This window comes from Harpia harpyja, chromosome 15 (assembly GCF_026419915.1).
Source record: "Harpia harpyja isolate bHarHar1 chromosome 15, bHarHar1 primary haplotype, whole genome shotgun sequence".
NCBI classification, from domain to species: domain Eukaryota; kingdom Metazoa; phylum Chordata; class Aves; order Accipitriformes; family Accipitridae; genus Harpia; species Harpia harpyja.
In genome coordinates this window covers 1,678,946-1,697,427 of record NC_068954.1, presented here as the reverse complement: position 1 = coordinate 1,697,427, position 18,482 = coordinate 1,678,946, and the positions used below count along the sequence as shown (strand labels likewise).

The 18,482-nt window shown below is 53.2% G+C and overlaps 1 protein-coding gene across 1 annotated transcript; it reads left to right on the top strand.

The window, feature by feature from the left end:
* Positions 1 to 3,254: 3,254 nt before the first annotated feature.
* On the top strand, positions 3,255 to 18,236 carry LOC128152150 (angiopoietin-related protein 7-like). Its single transcript, XM_052810220.1, has 7 exons — positions 3,255 to 3,352; positions 4,010 to 4,867; positions 10,625 to 10,847; positions 12,649 to 12,786; positions 14,201 to 14,417; positions 15,629 to 15,824; positions 16,351 to 18,236. The coding sequence occupies exons 2-7, from the start codon at positions 4,433 to 4,435 to the stop codon at positions 16,495 to 16,497; spliced, it is 1,356 nt and encodes a 451-aa protein (XP_052666180.1). The 5' UTR covers positions 3,255 to 3,352; positions 4,010 to 4,432; the 3' UTR covers positions 16,498 to 18,236.
* Positions 18,237 to 18,482: the final 246 nt, after the last annotated feature.

The window sequence follows — 18,482 nt, the reverse complement described above, 5'->3', positions numbered from 1 at the left end:
TATTGCGTATTTTGACATTTCTCCCTCAAAGAGAGACCAAGCGAGAGCCGGTAGGTTGTTTGCACACCGAGAGCACGTGAGCTGTTGAAGGCTGGCCACAGGCCATCGAGCAGAGGAGAGGCTGCAGCACCTGGGCCATGGCAGTGGGGACCTCATCTCCTCCAGAAACTACAGTGGAGAGCAGATGGAGTGGGATTTGGGATGGAGCGGGAAGAGCAAGAGTTGCTTGCCCATGGAAACATAGTGCATTCCTGCATTTGGGAGGAAGCAGCAGAAGACGTGCTCATGGCAGAGGAGGGTGGTGGTGGCACAGAGCTTCGTGGTGCTGCTTTTCACAGCACACTGGGGAGATGGATGCTCAAGAACAGCTAGTCCCCAGCAGGGTGGTGTAATCTGCATCTATGACTTTGGAAAGAGTTGGCCAAGGGGTACCCGGGGCTCTTGGTGTTGGCTTCAATTAATCCCAGACCGCTGGAGGGGTCATAGCTGATGTCACCCCAAACAGCGGGGAAGGATGCTGAAGACGGGCAGACCAAATGCCGAGCACTCAACCTTGAGCCTTTCAGAGCCGTTATCTCTATTAGCATTGCCTAGGCGCTCTCATTGAATTTCCCCCCCCTTCCCCTCTCCCCTCCTCGCTAAATGCTCCCCAAACAACTCAGACATCAATCGAAGGCAGAAGAAACGGCCGTGCTTTGTCTCCCTGAAGAGGCAGCTTTGCATCGAGCCCTGTCAGGGCGGCCAGCGGCGAGCCGCCAGCGGGGACCATTTTCACATCTCCTTTTGTGAAGGAGCAGCCTTGAGCAAAATGCCACTCGAGGGGCACTGAATGAAATGTACGTTCACCTCTTCCATGTGGCACTCAGCGCCCGTCTCCGTCTCTGACGCTAATGATCTGGATGAGGGTTGGGTTTTTTTTTTTCCCCAAGAATAATGAGGGAAGGAAAATGAAAGGCAAAGGGTCTGGAGGAGGGGAGGTCAGATCCATTTAGGAGCCCAAACATTTATGGGGAGAGTGCCTCCTGAGTGGCCACACAAAGGGCCTGGCCGTACCTGGCTCCATCCCTCCTCCACCTCCTCTCCCCCACTACCTCCAGCCATGAAGAGGGGGAACCAGAACTGTAGGGCCTCTGTGAAAGACAAGGATAATGGATTTCATTATAGACAAGCATGTTAAATGTCTATCCACTCATGTGCAATAAAGGAAAGATGGTCTTTAGCTAATCGTGCTGGAGGAGCTCTTGGCTGGGATTCGAGAGCAAGATGTTCCCCTTGGTCCCCTGCCGTGATACCCCCCTGTACTGCCCCATAAAGAGCCATCTGTGGGGTGCAATTAATCTTTTCATCATTTTGGTGTCTACCATTGCATCCGTTTTCTCTCCACTGGCCATGGGATTGCTCAGGACAAGCCTGGAGAGTAAACGTCTAACGTCTGACCAGAAGAACAACTCTTGTGGTGGTGGAGTGGGGTTTGCTGGTGCAGCAGTGGGATCCAGCCCAAAGAGAAGTGTCAGCACTGAAAGGTCTTCACGTCCATCACGTCCAGATGGACCACCACTCCTCACTTCCCTGCAATGCCCTTTTTCTGGCTCCCCCTTGCCCCCAGCCCCATTTTCCCATCCTCTGCCCATCGTGTCCCTTCACACAGCACTTCTCTTGCTGTCTCTCATGGCAGAGCTTTGTGGGCTGATCTCAGAGTCCCTCTCCCCACTGTTTTACTCAGCACTGCTGTCCAGGCTGGCTACCCGCTGCACTGGCACAGCTCCTGCCAGCTCCAGGGAGGATGCTTCAGCCTTATTTTTCCTCCCACAAGTGGCTATTGAAGCCAAGCACAGCCACGCTTGAAAAAGAGCAGAGGGCAACTTGGCTGGAAGCAGCATGTGCGAAGAGGTGTGATTTTTTTGGAGCAATCCAGGTCCCTGCCCCAGCAAGACGAGGTGTCCTCAGGAGGTTCTCCCAGCTGGGGAGAGCTGGGGTGATCTGCTCCCTGCCTGGGCTGGTTGCTCTCCCTTTATTAGTGTGCACAAGCTTGGGGCAGGCTCTGCTTGCACAGGGGACTTGCTGCTGCGGTCCCTTCTTCTCCACGCCACCCTGGGTGGTGGATACGGACACAGAGATGCCTGCTGTGCCGGAGATGCAGAAATCAGCCCAGGGGTGTCCTGAGCTGCAGGAGTCAGAGGCAGCTCACCCCCCTGCTCTGCCCCGATCAACTCCCCACACAGACGAAGAAAACAAATAAAACCCCTTCGCCTAACATTTTTACAAGCTGAAAGCAAAGCCAGGAGCTGGTTGTGGGCTGGCGATCTGGCTGGGCTGTTAGTTTTTCTGCCTGACCCTAGAGCTAAACTCAGATTTTATCCTTCCCATGGGAAGAGTGGATCCGCTAGGCTGGATCCAGCCGTGGGGAAGTCAGGGCAGGACATGGTCCCACCACGGCATGTAGGGTTGGGATGCTTGGGTGTAATGCAAGCTGTGTCCTCCCCTTATCACATGCAGACCCACAGCCTCCTGCCAGCCTTGCTGGGGGCCACCGGCAGTGCAGGAGGGTCCTGTCCGTGGAGGTGACAGGTCCTCCAAAGGACACTCACGTGGCCCTCTGGGATAGCTGCTGCAGGACCAGTGAGGTTCAGCACCTCTCCAAACCGCCGGAGCAGGTGTTTGCTAATGAAGCTCCCCTTCTCCGGGCAGTTCCTCTGTTTTTGGAGGCCATCTGAACTGGTTTGAGTATCTCCTTTGTGGGAATCACTCTGGGAACATCATCTAGAAACTCTTTACATTAAGGGAAGAAAACCCAACAGCCAGCGGTTTTGTCCAATATGGAAATCTCTGGTTTCAGCTTGCATTCCTACAGCTGAATGATTAGCATATGTAATTAAGCAAGCCTGTTGACATTACTCCCTTGCAAAATCAAAAAGAAAGCCCTGGGCTAGTGAATTAAATAAATGATGGCTGTTCTCTGCCCTGAGCTGCTGTCCATGGCCAGGTTGGGAAGCTTCCCCCCCACAGCTGCTGGGATGGGGCAGGTCACTGCACGCTGGATGAAACTGCCCTCTCCCCAAAACACATCCCTGGGTTGTGACAGGGGGTTTCTAGGCGAGGGGGAGTGATGCCCTCCTGCCAAGGCACCGGCTTAATCCCCTGTACACTGATAAGGTCACACCGGGACCTGTGCTCCTCCCTCCTGTGCGTTGTCTGAGACTGGCGGCTCTCTTGGCCCTATTTATAGTGCGGTGATAGGATCAAGGGGAATAAGCATTTAGTGTCCCCTAAATCACACCCCGCTCCCCATGGCCAGTCAGTGCTCACTGCTCTCTGCTCTCACCGCCGGAGAGCCTGGCCAGGACTTTTGAAGGTATTTCAGGAGCTGGGGTGCTGCTTGCTGGGAGCTGGGGTGCTGCTGGGGAGCTGTGGCATCCCTCCCAGTCCTCTGTCCTCACCAGAGTGGGATGGGGATGGCTTTTGGTGGGGAGAAACCTTGGGAGAAGACCCAGAGCGTGACGCCATGGCTGGGAGCCCTGGTGTCGGGCAGGGATCAGAGGGCAGCTCTGGCTGCAAGGGGAGCCCAATTTCTCTGCTTAAAAGGGACCAAGTCATGTATTTGTCTCACCTGGATGGTGGCCAGGCCACCATCCTTCCATGTCCCCTTGGACCTGAGCCCATGTGGGGCAATCAGCCCGCGGCCAGGGTCCATCCAGACTGCCCCGGGGATGGGTTGGTGGTCTAACCTTGCCCAAGGCTGGATTGGTGGTCTGGGCTCCCCATGTAGATGGCCACCATTCACTTGATAACTCCATTTATAGTTACATCTGTCAAGAAAAAGTCATACAGAGGGACATGGAGAGAGCTGCAAATCTGTGCCCTGAGCCCCTGGCCCATGGGGATGGCTGGAGGGGGCCAGGGAAGGTGGGGGGACCTGTCAGTTTGCTGCAGATGGGCAGCATGGTGGGGAGGGTTGGTTGCTCATCCTTTCTCTCCATCACCTGTCTCCTTGCTCTGGTTCCCATTTCAGGGAATGACGGCATAGTGGGATGCCCCATCTGGGGGAGCCAGCTCCTTCCCATGCATGGTCCTGCATGGGCAGAAAGCCCTGCCCCAGGGGCTGACCACCCCCGGCCAGACCTCAACACCTTCCAAGCCAACCAGCAACTCTGCAGGAAGGGAAACGCAGCCCACGAAGCCGGTGGAGCCTGGCCAGGAGAGCAGAGGAGCTCTCACCGGAGCTGGTCCCAGCTTGGTGGCCACCGGGTGACGTCGGGGAGGATGCTCTATGGGGACAGGCAGGTCCCTTGCCTGCAGTGACCCCCTCGGCGGGAGCTCTAGGATCCCTACTGATGCTCTGCTCCCATACAGCTGCAACCTCACCCGCTAGCTCTCGGGAGAAGACCTGGTGTTATGCCCTGGGGACTGCCACCTTTCTCCCCAACGGTCTTTGATGACGAGGCACGTGGGGTCATCCCCGGGGACCATCCTCACCCGCCTGATGGAGGTCTGCCCCGTCACCGGCTCTGCCAGGGCAGGTTTGCTATCCCTCATCCTCGTGGCCACGCTGTGCAGCCTCTCCCTGCAGAAATCCCTGCCCGCGGCGTACAGAGACCACGAGGGTCCCCAGGAGGGCACGGGCCTGATCCAGTGTGGCGAGTACAGCAACCAGGTGCTGCCCAACGGCCGCTGCAAGATCGTGGCCACGCTGCCGCAAGGGGATGAGCAGCGGTGCCCGGACATGTTTCGTTGCACCGATGAGGTGTCCTACTGGCTCCACGAGAACGAGGAGCGCAAGCAGCAGGTCCTGGAGCTGCGGGAGCTCATTTCAGAGCTACAGGAGGAGCTGAGGAACCACCGGCACCGCATCAAAGTCCTTGAGCTGCAGGTAAAGGGCTGCCCACCGCAGACCCCCTCTGTGCGGGTGCCCACGGTCCCTCCCCACGGTCCCTTCCAGCTCCCAGCAGCTTGCAGGGGGAGGACACCCAGTGAAGCACATGGTCTTGTTCTGACCAGGGGCTGGGATATCCATTAAACCCCAGCTGCTCCTACTGTGATGGCTCAGGAGCCTTCCAGGGCTGATCTTTCTTGACATTAGCCACAAACCCTTCAGAGTTTTAGCTGTGCTATCTCCTCCACCTTTGAGCCTGTCTTGTAGGGGTTGCTGATCCATCCCATTGCCCGTAGCAGGATCCCAGACTAGACCTGGAGTTTTGGGTGGCTGTGAAGGACCACATCTCTGATGGCCACAGCTGAGCAGGAGAAGCCCTGACCTCCAGCCCATGGCACCCTTCCTGCAGTCTCCTTTCTGGTGCTCATCCCACCCCGGCTCCGTTCACCAGCCCCGCAGCCTAAAGCTTCACGCTAATACATTTTTTCCAACCTCGTTTGGCACCTCTGAAGCTCTCAGATGTTTGGCACTGCCCCGTGGTTTTGCCCGGCAAACACTTGGCTTGGCCCTCAGCAGCGGCGAGCAGCAGCTTGCACGGGGTTGTAGCTGGGAACGGGGTGGGAGCAAGGTGTATTTTGCTGGCCGTAGGAGTCATTTCCCAGCTAAGATTCCTCACTGGGCTGTTGATGAGATGTGCAGAAGAACCAGCAGCAATGTACCGATGTCAGCTGGAAGATCCCCAGATTGCTGGGTGAACAGCACCCTTGTCTTTGCTCTTGCAGGAGATGAGATCTGATACGGTTAGGGTCTGGGGGTGATTTATTCTCTATTTGTCTTCCTTTCACCCTTGCCCTTGGGATCCCTGTTTGGAAAGGCTCGTTTGGGCAGCCCCGTGGGGAGAGCGAGGCCGTGCCGCAGGCTGCGGGGCTGGTCGAGCGCTGGGATGGCCACGCTGTTGGGTGGGTGTCTGTGCCGTGGGTATTTCCGTGGGATCGAGATGTTCCTGGTGCAATGGAGGAAGGGAGGGAAGCACGAGAGTCAGGGTGGGTGCTTGTGCTCAGGCAGACCCACTCGGTGCCCCCCACCCAGGGTCCCTCCTCCCCTCTTGGCCCCTGTCCCCCATCCTGCCTTCTCACCCGCTTTCCACTGCTCCTTTCCCATTTTCTCCTTGCACTTGCACTGGGACACGCTGGTGCAATAGGTCTTCGGTCTCCTGACTTCCCACATTCACCCCCTGGTGACATTTTGTCCCTTAGGACTGTTTAATCTGTCCTTCCCCAATCCCAGCTCCCTACGCTGGCCCCAAAACACACTTCTGTGCTACCTGGAGCTGCAGCTCTTTCACTGACCTCTCCCACTCAGAGCCAAGGAGGGAGATGGATGGTAATGCACTAAATATTTCCCCTGCAGCGTTCATGCTCTTAATCCGTTCTTCATTTCCAGACTTTGAAATGACCCATCTAAAGGCAAGGCGTTTGGTCTATGGCAGTTGTGCAGGTTCTCTTCAGAGTCAGAGGGAAGAGGGAGGAGAATCTCCCTCCGGGGATGCTGGTTGCCTGGTGGTGGCTGCAGGGGGAGCTGAGCTGGTGGCCTCGAACAGGGCGCTTGGTGTCCAGGCAAGGGAATTAGATGCGGAGCGTGGGCTCTCAGTCCATCTAACATCCATGCCCAGATCCTGCCCCTTTTCAGCTTGCATGCTGGTCTCCTCCTGCTCGCCAGCTGGTCCAGCTTGAAGTTTGCTAGCACAGTTAAATTCACCGGGGCAATACAAACACTCTCAGGTCTTTCCAGCTGCTGGTGTTTAGACCCCTCATACACGCACATACACATGCACATACATATGCACGTGCATGTGCACATAAAAATACACATATATGCACATAGACGTGGATGTGCCCATGCACATGCATGTACACCCTGACCTAGACCTGTGAGCCCTGTGGGCCACGTCCCTCCAGTTGCAGGCACTTAGACCCTGCAGCACTCACACATAGGAGAGAGTGAGATTGCACTGAAAAAAATAAGCTAATGAAAGGACTGCAAAAGAAGAGAGAACAGACTGCAGTGATCAGGCTCAGTTGGACCAGGGCACTGGGCTGGCAGCTGGTTTACTCAAGCCCAGCCCTTCTTAACTCCCCCATCTCTCAATTTTCCTACACTCATTTCCCTATCCCATCCACCCTCCTTTCCCCACCTTTAGCCTTTCCCCTGAACATCCTATAATTAGTTTCACACAGTCCCACAAGCCCATAATAGTCCTTATAATCGTGTTTCCCCCTTCTTATCTACCGCAGGGATCAGTTGGACCCTGTTCAAGGCCATGTCCCAGCAGGTCCCTTCCTGGCCCATCTGCAGTGGCTGAAGCCTCAGCTCTTCCTTATTGTCTCCCTTATGACCCGCCTGGTAATTTCTGTGCCTTTTTGCTTAGTTTATCATCCCTTTCCCTGCTATTTTCTTTCTTTCTTTTTTTTTTTTTTTTTTTACTGCATCATCCTTAGACAGGTAGCAGATGCTTTCACATCATACCCTGGCACTCCAGCCCATGTCTGGCAGCTGGGGAGAAGCTGGTGGACAGGGATGCTTCTGGAGCAGCAGCGAAGGGTGGGATTCCTCCTACCCGACTCCAGCGTCTGCCATGCAAGGATCTCTATGGGATCCAGCCGATCTCGTAGAGATCTGAGCAGTGAATGCAGATGTAGATGCTGCTAGGACCTCTTGGATGTCTCCTGGAGGATGGGATGAGTTGGGAGAGCTTGTTTCTCCTCAGTGGGAACCCAGGCGAGGAGTTCTGAAGGAGATGTGTCTGCTGTGGGGTGCTGCTGGGCTCCTCACCCTACAAGGAGAGCAGAGGGACACAGGGTGCACCCAGGTGTCCTGGAGCAGCCAGGTCCCAGGTCCTACCGAGGTGTCTCCGAGTGGTTCATACCTGGGGGACGGTGCCAGCAACATCTGTGCCACCAAGATACCGCTGCACTCAGAAAGGGGACATCCTCTGAGATCTTTTGAGATCATTTGTAGAGAGTTTCAGACCTCGACTGGAAAAGGCCCTGAGCAAACAGATCCAGCTTGGAAATTGGCCCTGCTTTCTGCAGGAGGGTGGGCTGGAGACTTCCAGCCATTTCTTCCAACCTCAGGTTTTTTTCATGAGTCTGAAAAAAAAAAAGGGATGGGAGGCGCAGAAGAAGAAGGAATTAAACAAAATCTGGAGAGTTTAGCTGATAGCAATGAGTGTGTCCTGTCACCCTCCAAGCACTGGAGGGGGGGGGGAAAAAGCAAGAAGCCAAGCTGCACGCTGCGCGGGGAGTTACAGCTGAACGGAGGAAACCAGAAGCAGCAACGGCTGCTGAGCTGCTCCCCGCCGGCTTCGGGACTCTCCCGTAAGGAGTTTTCCCACTGCGTTGGTTTGCCCACTTCCCAACGCCTGTGCCCAGCCCGGGAAGCTGCTTTCCTCCTGCATCCCCTTGCATCCCCCAGGAGCCGTCCTGCCCAACTCCCCGCTGTGTCAGCCTGGGTAGGTCTCCTCCGCCTCCGTTCCTCCCACCGAGGAGCTGTTGCTCCCTTAATCCATCTTCATTAATCAGCCTCCAGCTGCCGCTGGTTGGTCTCCCTGGGGTTTGCCATCCGCGTTTCTCCGGGAGCTCAGCGTGGGCTTGTCCGTCCAAGCAGAGACGTCTCTCTGAGCTCAGCATTCCTTTCTGAGCTGAGTGAGAGCAACAGGCTCTTCCAGGTCACAGCTCCTCTCGGGCTAACGGGGACACCCAAACTGGGTCAGACAGGCTGACCCCATCTCTGCCGTGCTTCCCTCCTTCCAGTGCAATTTAGGGAGCAAACGGAACCCCCTCGCTCAGCCCTCCCTGTGTATTTCCACTCCTATTGCATTTGCGCGGCTGGGGCATGCACAGAGCAGGACCCCGCGGTGCAAAATTACAGCCCCGGTCCCACCGGTGCAGAGGGATGCGGTGAAGGGAGCAGCATCAGGGCACCATCGCGGTGGTCTGGCTGTGCTGTTTTTAATCAGCACCAGGAAAAAAAAGGTATCAACTGTGGAGGAGGAGACTGTCTGGGAGAAAGCATCATGGGGTTTACTCGGAGAGCTGATGCGTGGGTGAAGGGAGCTGGAAGAAGCCTGTATCAGTCACAGCTCACAGAGCAGGCTGGAGGGGACACGGCTGATTTATGGTAGAGCCGGGGACGTTGCAGTCCTGAGAAGGAAAGCACCATGTCGTTGCACGCCATAATTCCCACTCTGCTGCCCCTGCCTATCTAGCTTCTCTGGATTTTAGGATACGGGCAGGTTTGATGGGCTTTTAGCAGGGCCATGGAGGCAATGCTCAAGCAGCACTGGGAAGGATATTACAGAGCTGCCGTTAGTTACTGGTACAATAACCCAGCAGTGGTGATGCCATCTCCTGGGAACGGCAAGCTCAGACCTGTCCTGGCAGGAATGGGGACTGAGGTGTGAGCTGGGTCCTGGGAGCAGCTGGAAGGGAAAAACCCATATTCTGGGCATGCAAACCCCTTCCAGCTGAAGGAATTCCCCAACCCTCAGCAGCACTACTGCACTTTTGCAGGTACTGATGAATCAAGTGCCAGATGTCTGTGTCCCCAGGGATATTCAGTAAGCCACATGCTTGCATGGACATTTGAAAATCCAGATTTGCCCCGTCTCTGGGGACAGGGAGGGGGGAATATAAACTTGTTTATTTTCGGGGTCTCGAGGTGACTTGTGAGCCCAAGACAATGATGCAGAGTGGGTGATGGAGGAAGAGGTGGACAAGGAAGGGCAGCGCTGGTGGACACCCAGCATCCCTCCACCGCAGATGGGGGTCTGGGATTGCCAGACCCTCAGGAGGGATTGGGGAGCAGGGTGTAGAGCTGTTGCATTGCTCAGGGGAGGGAGGGTGGATTCCCAGGGCTCTGTGGGATTTTGGAGGTGCTGTTTAAGGCCTGCTCTGCCATCTAATGGGCTGGGAGCCCTGAACAAGAGAGGCAAGCGTGTCTGGAGTGACTGTGTCTGCGGCATGTTCGGTGCGTGCTGGTGGGGCTCGGGGTGCCCATCTCCTGGCACGAGCTGTGGGCATCTCCAGCCAGCTTCACATATATTTTTACATAGGATCAGAGTCTGGTTGTCCTAAAAAGAAGCAGCAAAAGGGTTATGAAAGGGGCTGGGGTCCTGTACCACACCCCCTCCTTGCATAGCATGGATGTGGTCATTGCTCTTTATAGGACACCAGCCGTCGCCCAAAGAGCAGGCGATGCAAGCTCATCATGCAACGTGTTGATAAACTGTGGAGACCCTTATAATGTTAGAAAATATTATATGGTTCAAGGGGAGACTGGACAACTTTTTGGAAGGAAAACCCAGCTGCGGTGGCATTGCTAAATACGTAGAGGCCACATCCACGTTACAACAGGTTGCCGACTGAAGGGTGTTTGGAGAGGAATCCTAGATGCTTGCCCTGCTCTTGCAGCCCTAGGCTTGCCTGTGCATGCCCTGCCTGCACCACAGCCTGGCAATATCGACCTGCCTGTGGCTCCCACGGTGAGCTGGGGACCGGTCCGGGGATGCAGGGTGAGGGTGAGGATGCGGGCACCGTCCTTGAGGTCCTCGGTCGCTGTTGGTGCGAGCAGCGAGCGCTCCTCTGCCCTCTTGCTCCCCTGCCTGCCCATCCCTAGGGGGTCCTGGGGCCACGCCGCCGGTTCCGCACTGGTCCCCAGGCATCCCCCGCATCCCACCTTTCTCCCTGCCCGCAGCACGAGGAGGCGGCCGGCCGGAACCACAGCCTGGCTCAACGGGTGCAGGACCTGGAGCATCGGTACAGCGAGGCCAGCACCCTGCAGCACATCCAGGCCACGCTGCTCTACGACATGCAGGCACAGATAAACAACATTTCTGTCCTGACCGACTGGGCCTGGCGCAATCCTACCTGCCTCGGCCCCGCCGAGATGAGGCTGCAGGAGGAGATGCACCATCCAGGTGATGGGGAGCTGCTGGGGCTCGCTGGGAGGGGATGCTTCGCCCTTACATCCTCTGTCTCTTGGGGGGCTGAAGGAAAAGGCTGTGGGAAAACTGCTTTAAATCCCATTTGCATTGGCCAGGAGTCTGATATCACCCAACCTGCCTTTCCAAGGCAGCCAGGAGGGTTCCTCAGAGCAATGGACACCTCTGGGGATGGCTTCTGTGCTGCCTAGGAGAGGGGTCCTGCCCTCAGAACCTCCTTTTTCTCTCCACGGATGGTGTGGGATGCTCGCAGGGAGCAGCTCAAGGCTCTGACAGCCAGGATGGTGTTGCATCCATCATCACCCCACCTGCAGTCGGCTGCGTAAGCCTTCCTCCCAAAGCCAGAGACTGTTTTTCCATCCAAAAAAACCCGCAAAAAACCAAGAATTTTTTTTTTTCTTCAAAAATTCACAGCATGAAATTAGGGCTTTGGTGAAACTCTTCAACTTTGAAAAACAATTATTTTCTGTTATTTCTCACATGCTCTTTTTTTTTAATTAATGCATTTAGATTTTTGCTAGGTTTTTGGCTGTTTTCCTTGTTAGTGCCTGGAATGTTTTGCTCTGTGCAAGCCAGAGCAGGGATTCATCTCGATAACTTGATGTGACGGGGATGGTGACTTCTCTGGCCTGGAGAACGCCAGCTGATGCAGCACTTCTAGCTGACTAACTTTACGTGGGATTGGGCTCTGCCTGCTGTCCCAGATGCTTCCTGGGTCTAGATTGCCTCCCCCTGACCTCTGCTTGCTGCGCACAACTGGTTTCCCCCACACACTCCCCTGCAGCAATGGGATTCATCCCACCAGCGAGGCTCAGGTCACAAGCGAAGATGCTTCATGTTGGGTATCTACACATGCATGTCCCTACGTGAGCTGGATATTTAAGATAACAGGGCAATCAGTGCATGGACCGAGAGCAATTCAGCATGCTCTTTCCACTGCTATGACTAGGGTCTCGGTTCACCTGACACCTAGTGCCACCTGAAATACTCTGGAGCATCCAAAACAGCCACATAAGCCCAGCAGATACAAGACAGGACCTACACGGGGCTGCTGAAAGCCAGCCCCAGGGCATCTCGGATGTCAGCATGCAGCTCTGTGCAGACAGCTCAGCTGAGCTCCTTTGGTAGGTGATGGAGGGAGTTGGGAGAGCAGCTCTTCTCTCCTCTCCACATAAAACCAGGATGAATTGCCCTCTGCAGAAGCCTGTCTCTAAGGACTAGCTGAGACTGCCTGCCTGAAGTATAGATGGCTGGTGCCACGTGAAATAAATCCCACCTGACATATCCCAGTTAAAAACGTTCTTAGGTTCTCCAGAATGATTTTGATCCCCTTTCCGTGTAAGACAAAACCCACAGCAGCAGTTTGGGAGAAGAAAAACCTTCCGCTATTATCTACACCCACCATTGCTGGAGAACCAGCCAATTCTTTATCAATGTATAAGACGTTTTGGTGTGAGATACAATCTAATTTGAGCCTGGCAAAATGCATATCATTTCTGTGTTGCCATTACAAAACCAATTGAACTGAAGATCGTTCCTCAGCCACAGCGTTCTTAAGCGCAGATCTGTGCTAACAAACCTTATCACTAATAAGCCACTGCACTCAGGCATGAAGCTGGTGCGCTGCAGAGGTTTTCAGCATCAGAAGCAGCTCTGAATCCAGGATTATTTGTTGGGCTCTGCATTACGATTGCCTGAAAATGATTCTGGCTTTGGTTGTGTGCTCCTTTCTCCACGCTGTGCACTAAACACCGTGTTTCTCTGCTTGCTTTCTTAGAGGTGAAGCATGCCAGGAACTGCCCCATCGACTGCGCTTCTGTTTACTACAACGGGCTCCGGCGGTCTGGGGTCTACAGCATCATGCCCTCGGTCGGAGGGATGCCTATCGAAGTGCTGTGTGAGATGGACACCGAAGGTACTGCAGGAGGCACCTACAACATCTTCCAGCAGAGCTTTGGGTGGGATTTGTCTAACCTGAGATTTGCGTCTTATATCTGAGCTATTTCTAAGCTACTTCATAGTCAGCAAGAGTAGCGTCTCCAGAAGGGCTCTTCCCCAGGGACAGAGGACTTGGCCTCTCTGCTGACTAAAGGAGGGGTTTGGATGAATACTTCAGACATTATGGCTGGAATTCGGTTGCCTAAATACAGGCGTTTAGTGCTCTTTGAGATGTCCTCATGCATCCAAGATATTTGCAACACACTAGTGGATATGACACAGGGCTTAGGGAAAAGGAAGCCCTTCTGTAGTAGTGGTGGTCACTGGGAGTATCTGGAGCATCTCTGGGCAGTTGAGGGCCATGTGTGGGCAACCACTGATTGTAGCTGTGCTGAACTGAGGAGGGGAGAGATAGATCCTCTCCCACAGATATTTTGGAGTATAAGTGAGGGAGCAGGTGACCTCCCACAGCCTTGCTGTCTAAATATCCGTACAGAGCACGCTACTGTCATCCCAAGGCACAAACTCACTAACAAAATTAGTTTGCAACACTTGAGTTTTGGAAGAATAACAGCAGTCGTCAGGGAAATGGGGCAGTGAATTGTCAGTTCCTTGCCCCATGGATCTACTCCAGCCCAGAAGGATGTGTCACATCAACGCGTCCCATGCTGGAGGAAGGGGTTCAGCTCCCCACGCATAGGCATCTCGCCTGTTGGAGGATCTACAGGCGATTGCAGCTTTGGGATGCACATGCTCATTAAGAAACAGGCTGTTCAGACAATGTGGTCTCTGTTATGTCATTACTATTATTTGCATGACCATCAACACAATCTTGGACACTGTAGAGTGACAGGCTGTACAAACAGCGAATAACAAGATGGCCCAGTCCTGTCCCCCCCCCCATCCCAAGCTTACAATATTGGAATAAAATGACAGAGGAGAGAGGGATTTGGACAGATGGGAGAGCAGATGGAGACAGTGAGACAATACTGGGAGAGCTTGTGTGCCTCTGTGGTGCTGCAGGAACAGTACGTAATAATCTCCAAACTCCAGGATCTCTAGTTTGTTCCAGTCCCAAAACATTTGCCTCCTGAAAACTACCATCTCTCTCTCATTTAAAATCACCTTAAGATCTGGAATGACCCTTTGACAGCCAACAGGGGAACACCATCATGAACTGACACGGGAGACGTAGGAGTGTCTTTCTGTGAGCTATGATGGGCATCACGTTTTATCCCCTGTGTTTTGCCAGTTGGTGGGAGGACATAGGACAAGGAGACACCTTGCTGAGCTGCAGATGGATCCTCAGCGGTGACACCAGTAAGGGGTCTGTCTGGGACCTCTGGATGCTCCCTGGAGACTCTCATTTTATGATCTCTCTCTCCTGGCAGGTGGGGGCTGGACAGTCATCCAGAGGCGTCAGGATGGCTCAGTTGACTTCAACCGGACCTGGAACGAGTACAAGGAGGGTTTTGGGGATCTCAGTGGTGAGTTCTGGCTGGGCAATGAGAACATCCACAAGATGACGAGCCAAGGGGACTACTCTCTGCGCATCGACCTGGAGGACTGGAACAACAAGCACAAGCATGCCTTCTACCAGGTCTTCAGGTAGGAAGTGGGATGGCCTTCCCTAGTTCTCATAGATGCAACTGGTTCAACGTCGGGAGACCTTCAGGCATGGGAACCCCATTGTGGTCAGAATGACTCTGTCTAGAGAGCTCTTCAGACTGGGCCCAGGTTGTCTATCCTTTCTTCCTCACCTGGATTTTACCACCAAATTTTGCTCCAGATTGAAGCCTGGGTGTGAGCTAGCAAATGTGCAGTGTCTTTTGGCCATGGCCAACATCCACAGCTCCGGGGGAAGGGAGCTGTAGGACCCAATGGACAGTACCCAGCTGCTGAGGGATATTTTTTCTGCCAAAATTATTGAGCTCTATGTCAAAAACAGGGTTTGAATCCCATGGTCTTGCTGGGCAGGCCCTCCAGCATCTCTCTGGTGTAGAGTTGTGTTTTGATATTTACCCTCTTTACTCATTTACTTGCTGGACCTGATGTAATGTCCTTCAGTGTCTCTAGCTCTCCCCCTCCTCTGGTGTTTTGTTTATCCATACCACATCAACCACATCCCTTCCTAAGCAGGGTTGACCAGCTCTGTCCAGACTGTCCCAGATAAACTACTTCCTTGTCTCTATGGGAAATGCTTGTGGGTGACTGTGGAGTAATCCACTGTGGGAGGATGTCCAAGGGAGCACTGCACCTTATGGACACTTGAAGCTTGAGGGCTTCGAGTAGACCCCAAAACTGCTGAAACTGCTGGGAAAAAAAAAATCCCATTGCCTGAATGTGCTGTGAAGCATCCTCCACCAGCAAATGTGTGCTCTGAATGGTCACCCTGACTCTTCTCATCAGTTGTCATGTGCAATGGCAGTGACCTTCAGCCTTTGCTAGCCCAGGGGGAAATTACTAATTAGCTCAGTCTAGGTGAAGAGCAGGATGCTTGTTATGTGGAGAGGAGGCAGTGCTGTGTAATTAGAGGGGACTGTCTTGCCAAAGCTGCTGCAGTCCTTTATTGTGGTTTTAGAGTCACAGTCTGCCCAGTTCAGACCTCTAACAAGCGCCCTGAGTCATGACAAAATCATGCACATCCCACAGAAGGGAAAATACAACGTCTTTGGCTTCTAGAGGTGGTGAATCATAGCAGGGAGGCTGGCCAAAGCAGCTCAATGATTGCTAGGTGTCCACACCACGAATGCAGTATCCAGGTTGGAAAGGAGACTCAAACACTCCCCATTAAGTAGTCCCACTTCTGTTACTTGCAGCATTGAGGACGAGGCAAACTATTACCGCCTGCACGTGGACGGGTTCAGCGGGACGGTGGAGGATTCCTTTGCCTGGTACCACAACAAGAGGAGCTTCAGCACACCCGACTCGGGGAACATCTGTGCTGAGATTTCCCATGGAGGCTGGTGGTACCACCAGTGCTTTTTCTCCAACCTCAACGGGGTGTACTACAAGGTAAGGTGGAGGGACGAGGACACAAGGTGCTTTTTCTCCAACCAGTCCTATTTCTCCAACCTCAACAGGGTGTACTGCAAGGAAAGGTGGAGGGATGAGGCTGCAGATGTTAGCACACGAGGTCCAGGGCTGGGAGGAGGCTGTTGGTCCTCACATCATAGCAGTCCCTCCTGGCTTGACCAGCCTCTGCTCTCCAGGGAGAGAACAAAATGAGTGCTGGGCACCAAGGAAGTCCAGCCTTTTCAGTGCCATTGGCCAAACATGGGTGTTGAGACACCTCGCACGCTGGGATTTGGGACTGCGTGGTGGAAACTTGTGGTACGGGTGACTCACAGCCTGAGACAGATGGGTGCCAGCTCCACTGGGACCATTTGAAAAATGTTGGGCTTTACGTGCTCTTTTCACTGCATGGTCATTAAGCTCTTTGCTCCAGTGTTTCAGAGCAATTGGTTTTCCGATGCTCCCATCCAGATGATGCTTCCATGCATTTCCCATGCCTGACCATCCTTCTTTCTCTGCATCACAGGGCGGCCGATACTCCATTAAAAACCGCAAGATCCTGGGGCCAGACGGTATCGTGTGGTACTCGTGGAAGGACACAGACTACTATTCCCTGAGGAAGGTGGTCATGATGATCCGACCACGCACTTTCCGGCCCCACCTCTCCCCATGAAGGAGCCTGGGACGTTCTTCATTTCATGTCATATTGAACGTTGGGAACAGAGGGCTGGAAATAGTTTGCTGTGAGCAAAAACTGACGCTGGAGATCCTGGGGGGGCTCAGCCACCATGCCTGTTTGCTTTTGAGAGAATTGAACCAACAGCAGAGGTGTCAAGACCTTCAACAAGTGTTTGGTTGGTGAAAGCTCTCCTAAAAATATGGAAGTGGTTGCTGAGAAGGGCTTTGCAAAGACAAGTATGTGGCTTGCCGTTTCACTGGGTAGCAGCAGTTTTTGGCAAGCTTGGGCATACCCAAGGCTTGAGACTAAATCCAGTTGACCAGGTGATGGGAGTCAGCCACACACTGAGGCTGGACCTTCCGTTGAACGGAGATGTTGAGTGTTCTGGGTACCAACCCAACAGTATTTTAGAGGGAAGCAAAGAACCAGCAATACTGTACGAGTTTTCTGCACGGGATGTGATGGACCGGTTCTTGTGCCGTAAGATGAGCATCTCTCCAGTGTCGGCAGAATTTCTCTGTTCACCTCACTGCGTCTGTAGGTCCACCACCCCAGGGATGTGGTAGGGTGGCTCCGAGGTGCTGAGATGGCCCTGAGGAAAGCCGGGAGAGGCAGCGTGCATCACCTAGGGATGGTGTCATGGGCAAATGAGGAGGAAGGTCTGCAGTGGCCCTCGCCTTCTCTGGCAGGGATTGTGTTACACACATGGACATTAGCTAACTGCGATAATAATACTCCAAGTGAAAAGATTTAAAAATAAAAAATGTGGAAGATTTTCCATTTTTCATTCCATTTTCACCTTTCCGTCCTTTCTCTGGCAAAGAACTTGGGATGAATTTTCTATCCACCCTAGAAGTGGTCTGTGGGAATGATCACACATGATTTTAAGTCTTTTTTTACTGCCTTACTCTGGATAAAGAAAATTCATCATTGCTGTCTTTTAATTTTCCACTTGTAGTTGCAGTGAGAGATCCTCCTTTTTTTGTGACTTTGCCTCCTCACAGGATCAAGACATGGAAGCTAGGTCTTGGCCTCAGCCCTGATTGTGTTTGGTGGCGAATATTTAATTAGATTACTTTTTTCCTGTTTCATGTGCGCAGATGAGTTCAAAGAGGGTTCAGCGAAGGGGAAAGGCAGTTGTATTAGAGACAAAGCACCTTTCCTCCCAACTACTTGCCTCCCACTTGATGCTCTTCTGGCTCCCTGATGGTTTCTGCAGCTTTTACACTAATCTGGACTATATTTTGCCTGGAACCTCATTTTTCATCGGTGAACCAAGTGGAGAAGTTACCTTCCAAGCATCCTACAAACTAATATCCCCAAGATAATAAAACAACATAATTTGTCTTTCCCTCTGCTAGGTTTGCCTTGGCAGTCTTCTTTGAGGGGTGTTCCCAAGACATATCCGATGGTGTTTGGGAGTTGCAATGGGCTGGTCTATGCTGCAGTTGTACCATCACTTGCTGTGAACATCTGGGCACTACCAGCGGTGGGAGGAGAGCTTTCTTGCCTCATGGCACGTGTGTCTCAGATGTAACACTGTTCTGTCAGGGTCCAAGCCTCCCTCTTTGGACAGCAGGCATTCAAAAGGCCATGAGGTTCCCTGGGTAAGCAATAGCCTGCTAAGAGGCTAATAAATCACTTGAATAAGCAACAACCTAATTAACTAATGATTGCGTTATCATTATTAATCTACAATCTGATTTTGCACATTATTAAACACAACAATAAAGGTATCACTCTTAAACCTTATGAATCACACACTGCTACTGCTGAATTACAGTCTTACCATCCTTCCTTCCCCACAACTTTTCATACCAGCGTGCAAGTGTCTCCCTTTTTACTCTCTTCCACTAAGTCCTTTGGACATAGCCTTGATGGAGAGTCCAGCGAGTTGTCCAAGGTCATCCCATGCAGTTGGGTACCCAGGTCAGCGTTACCACCGTCTGTAGGCATCCATCTTCCGACCACCGAAAGAT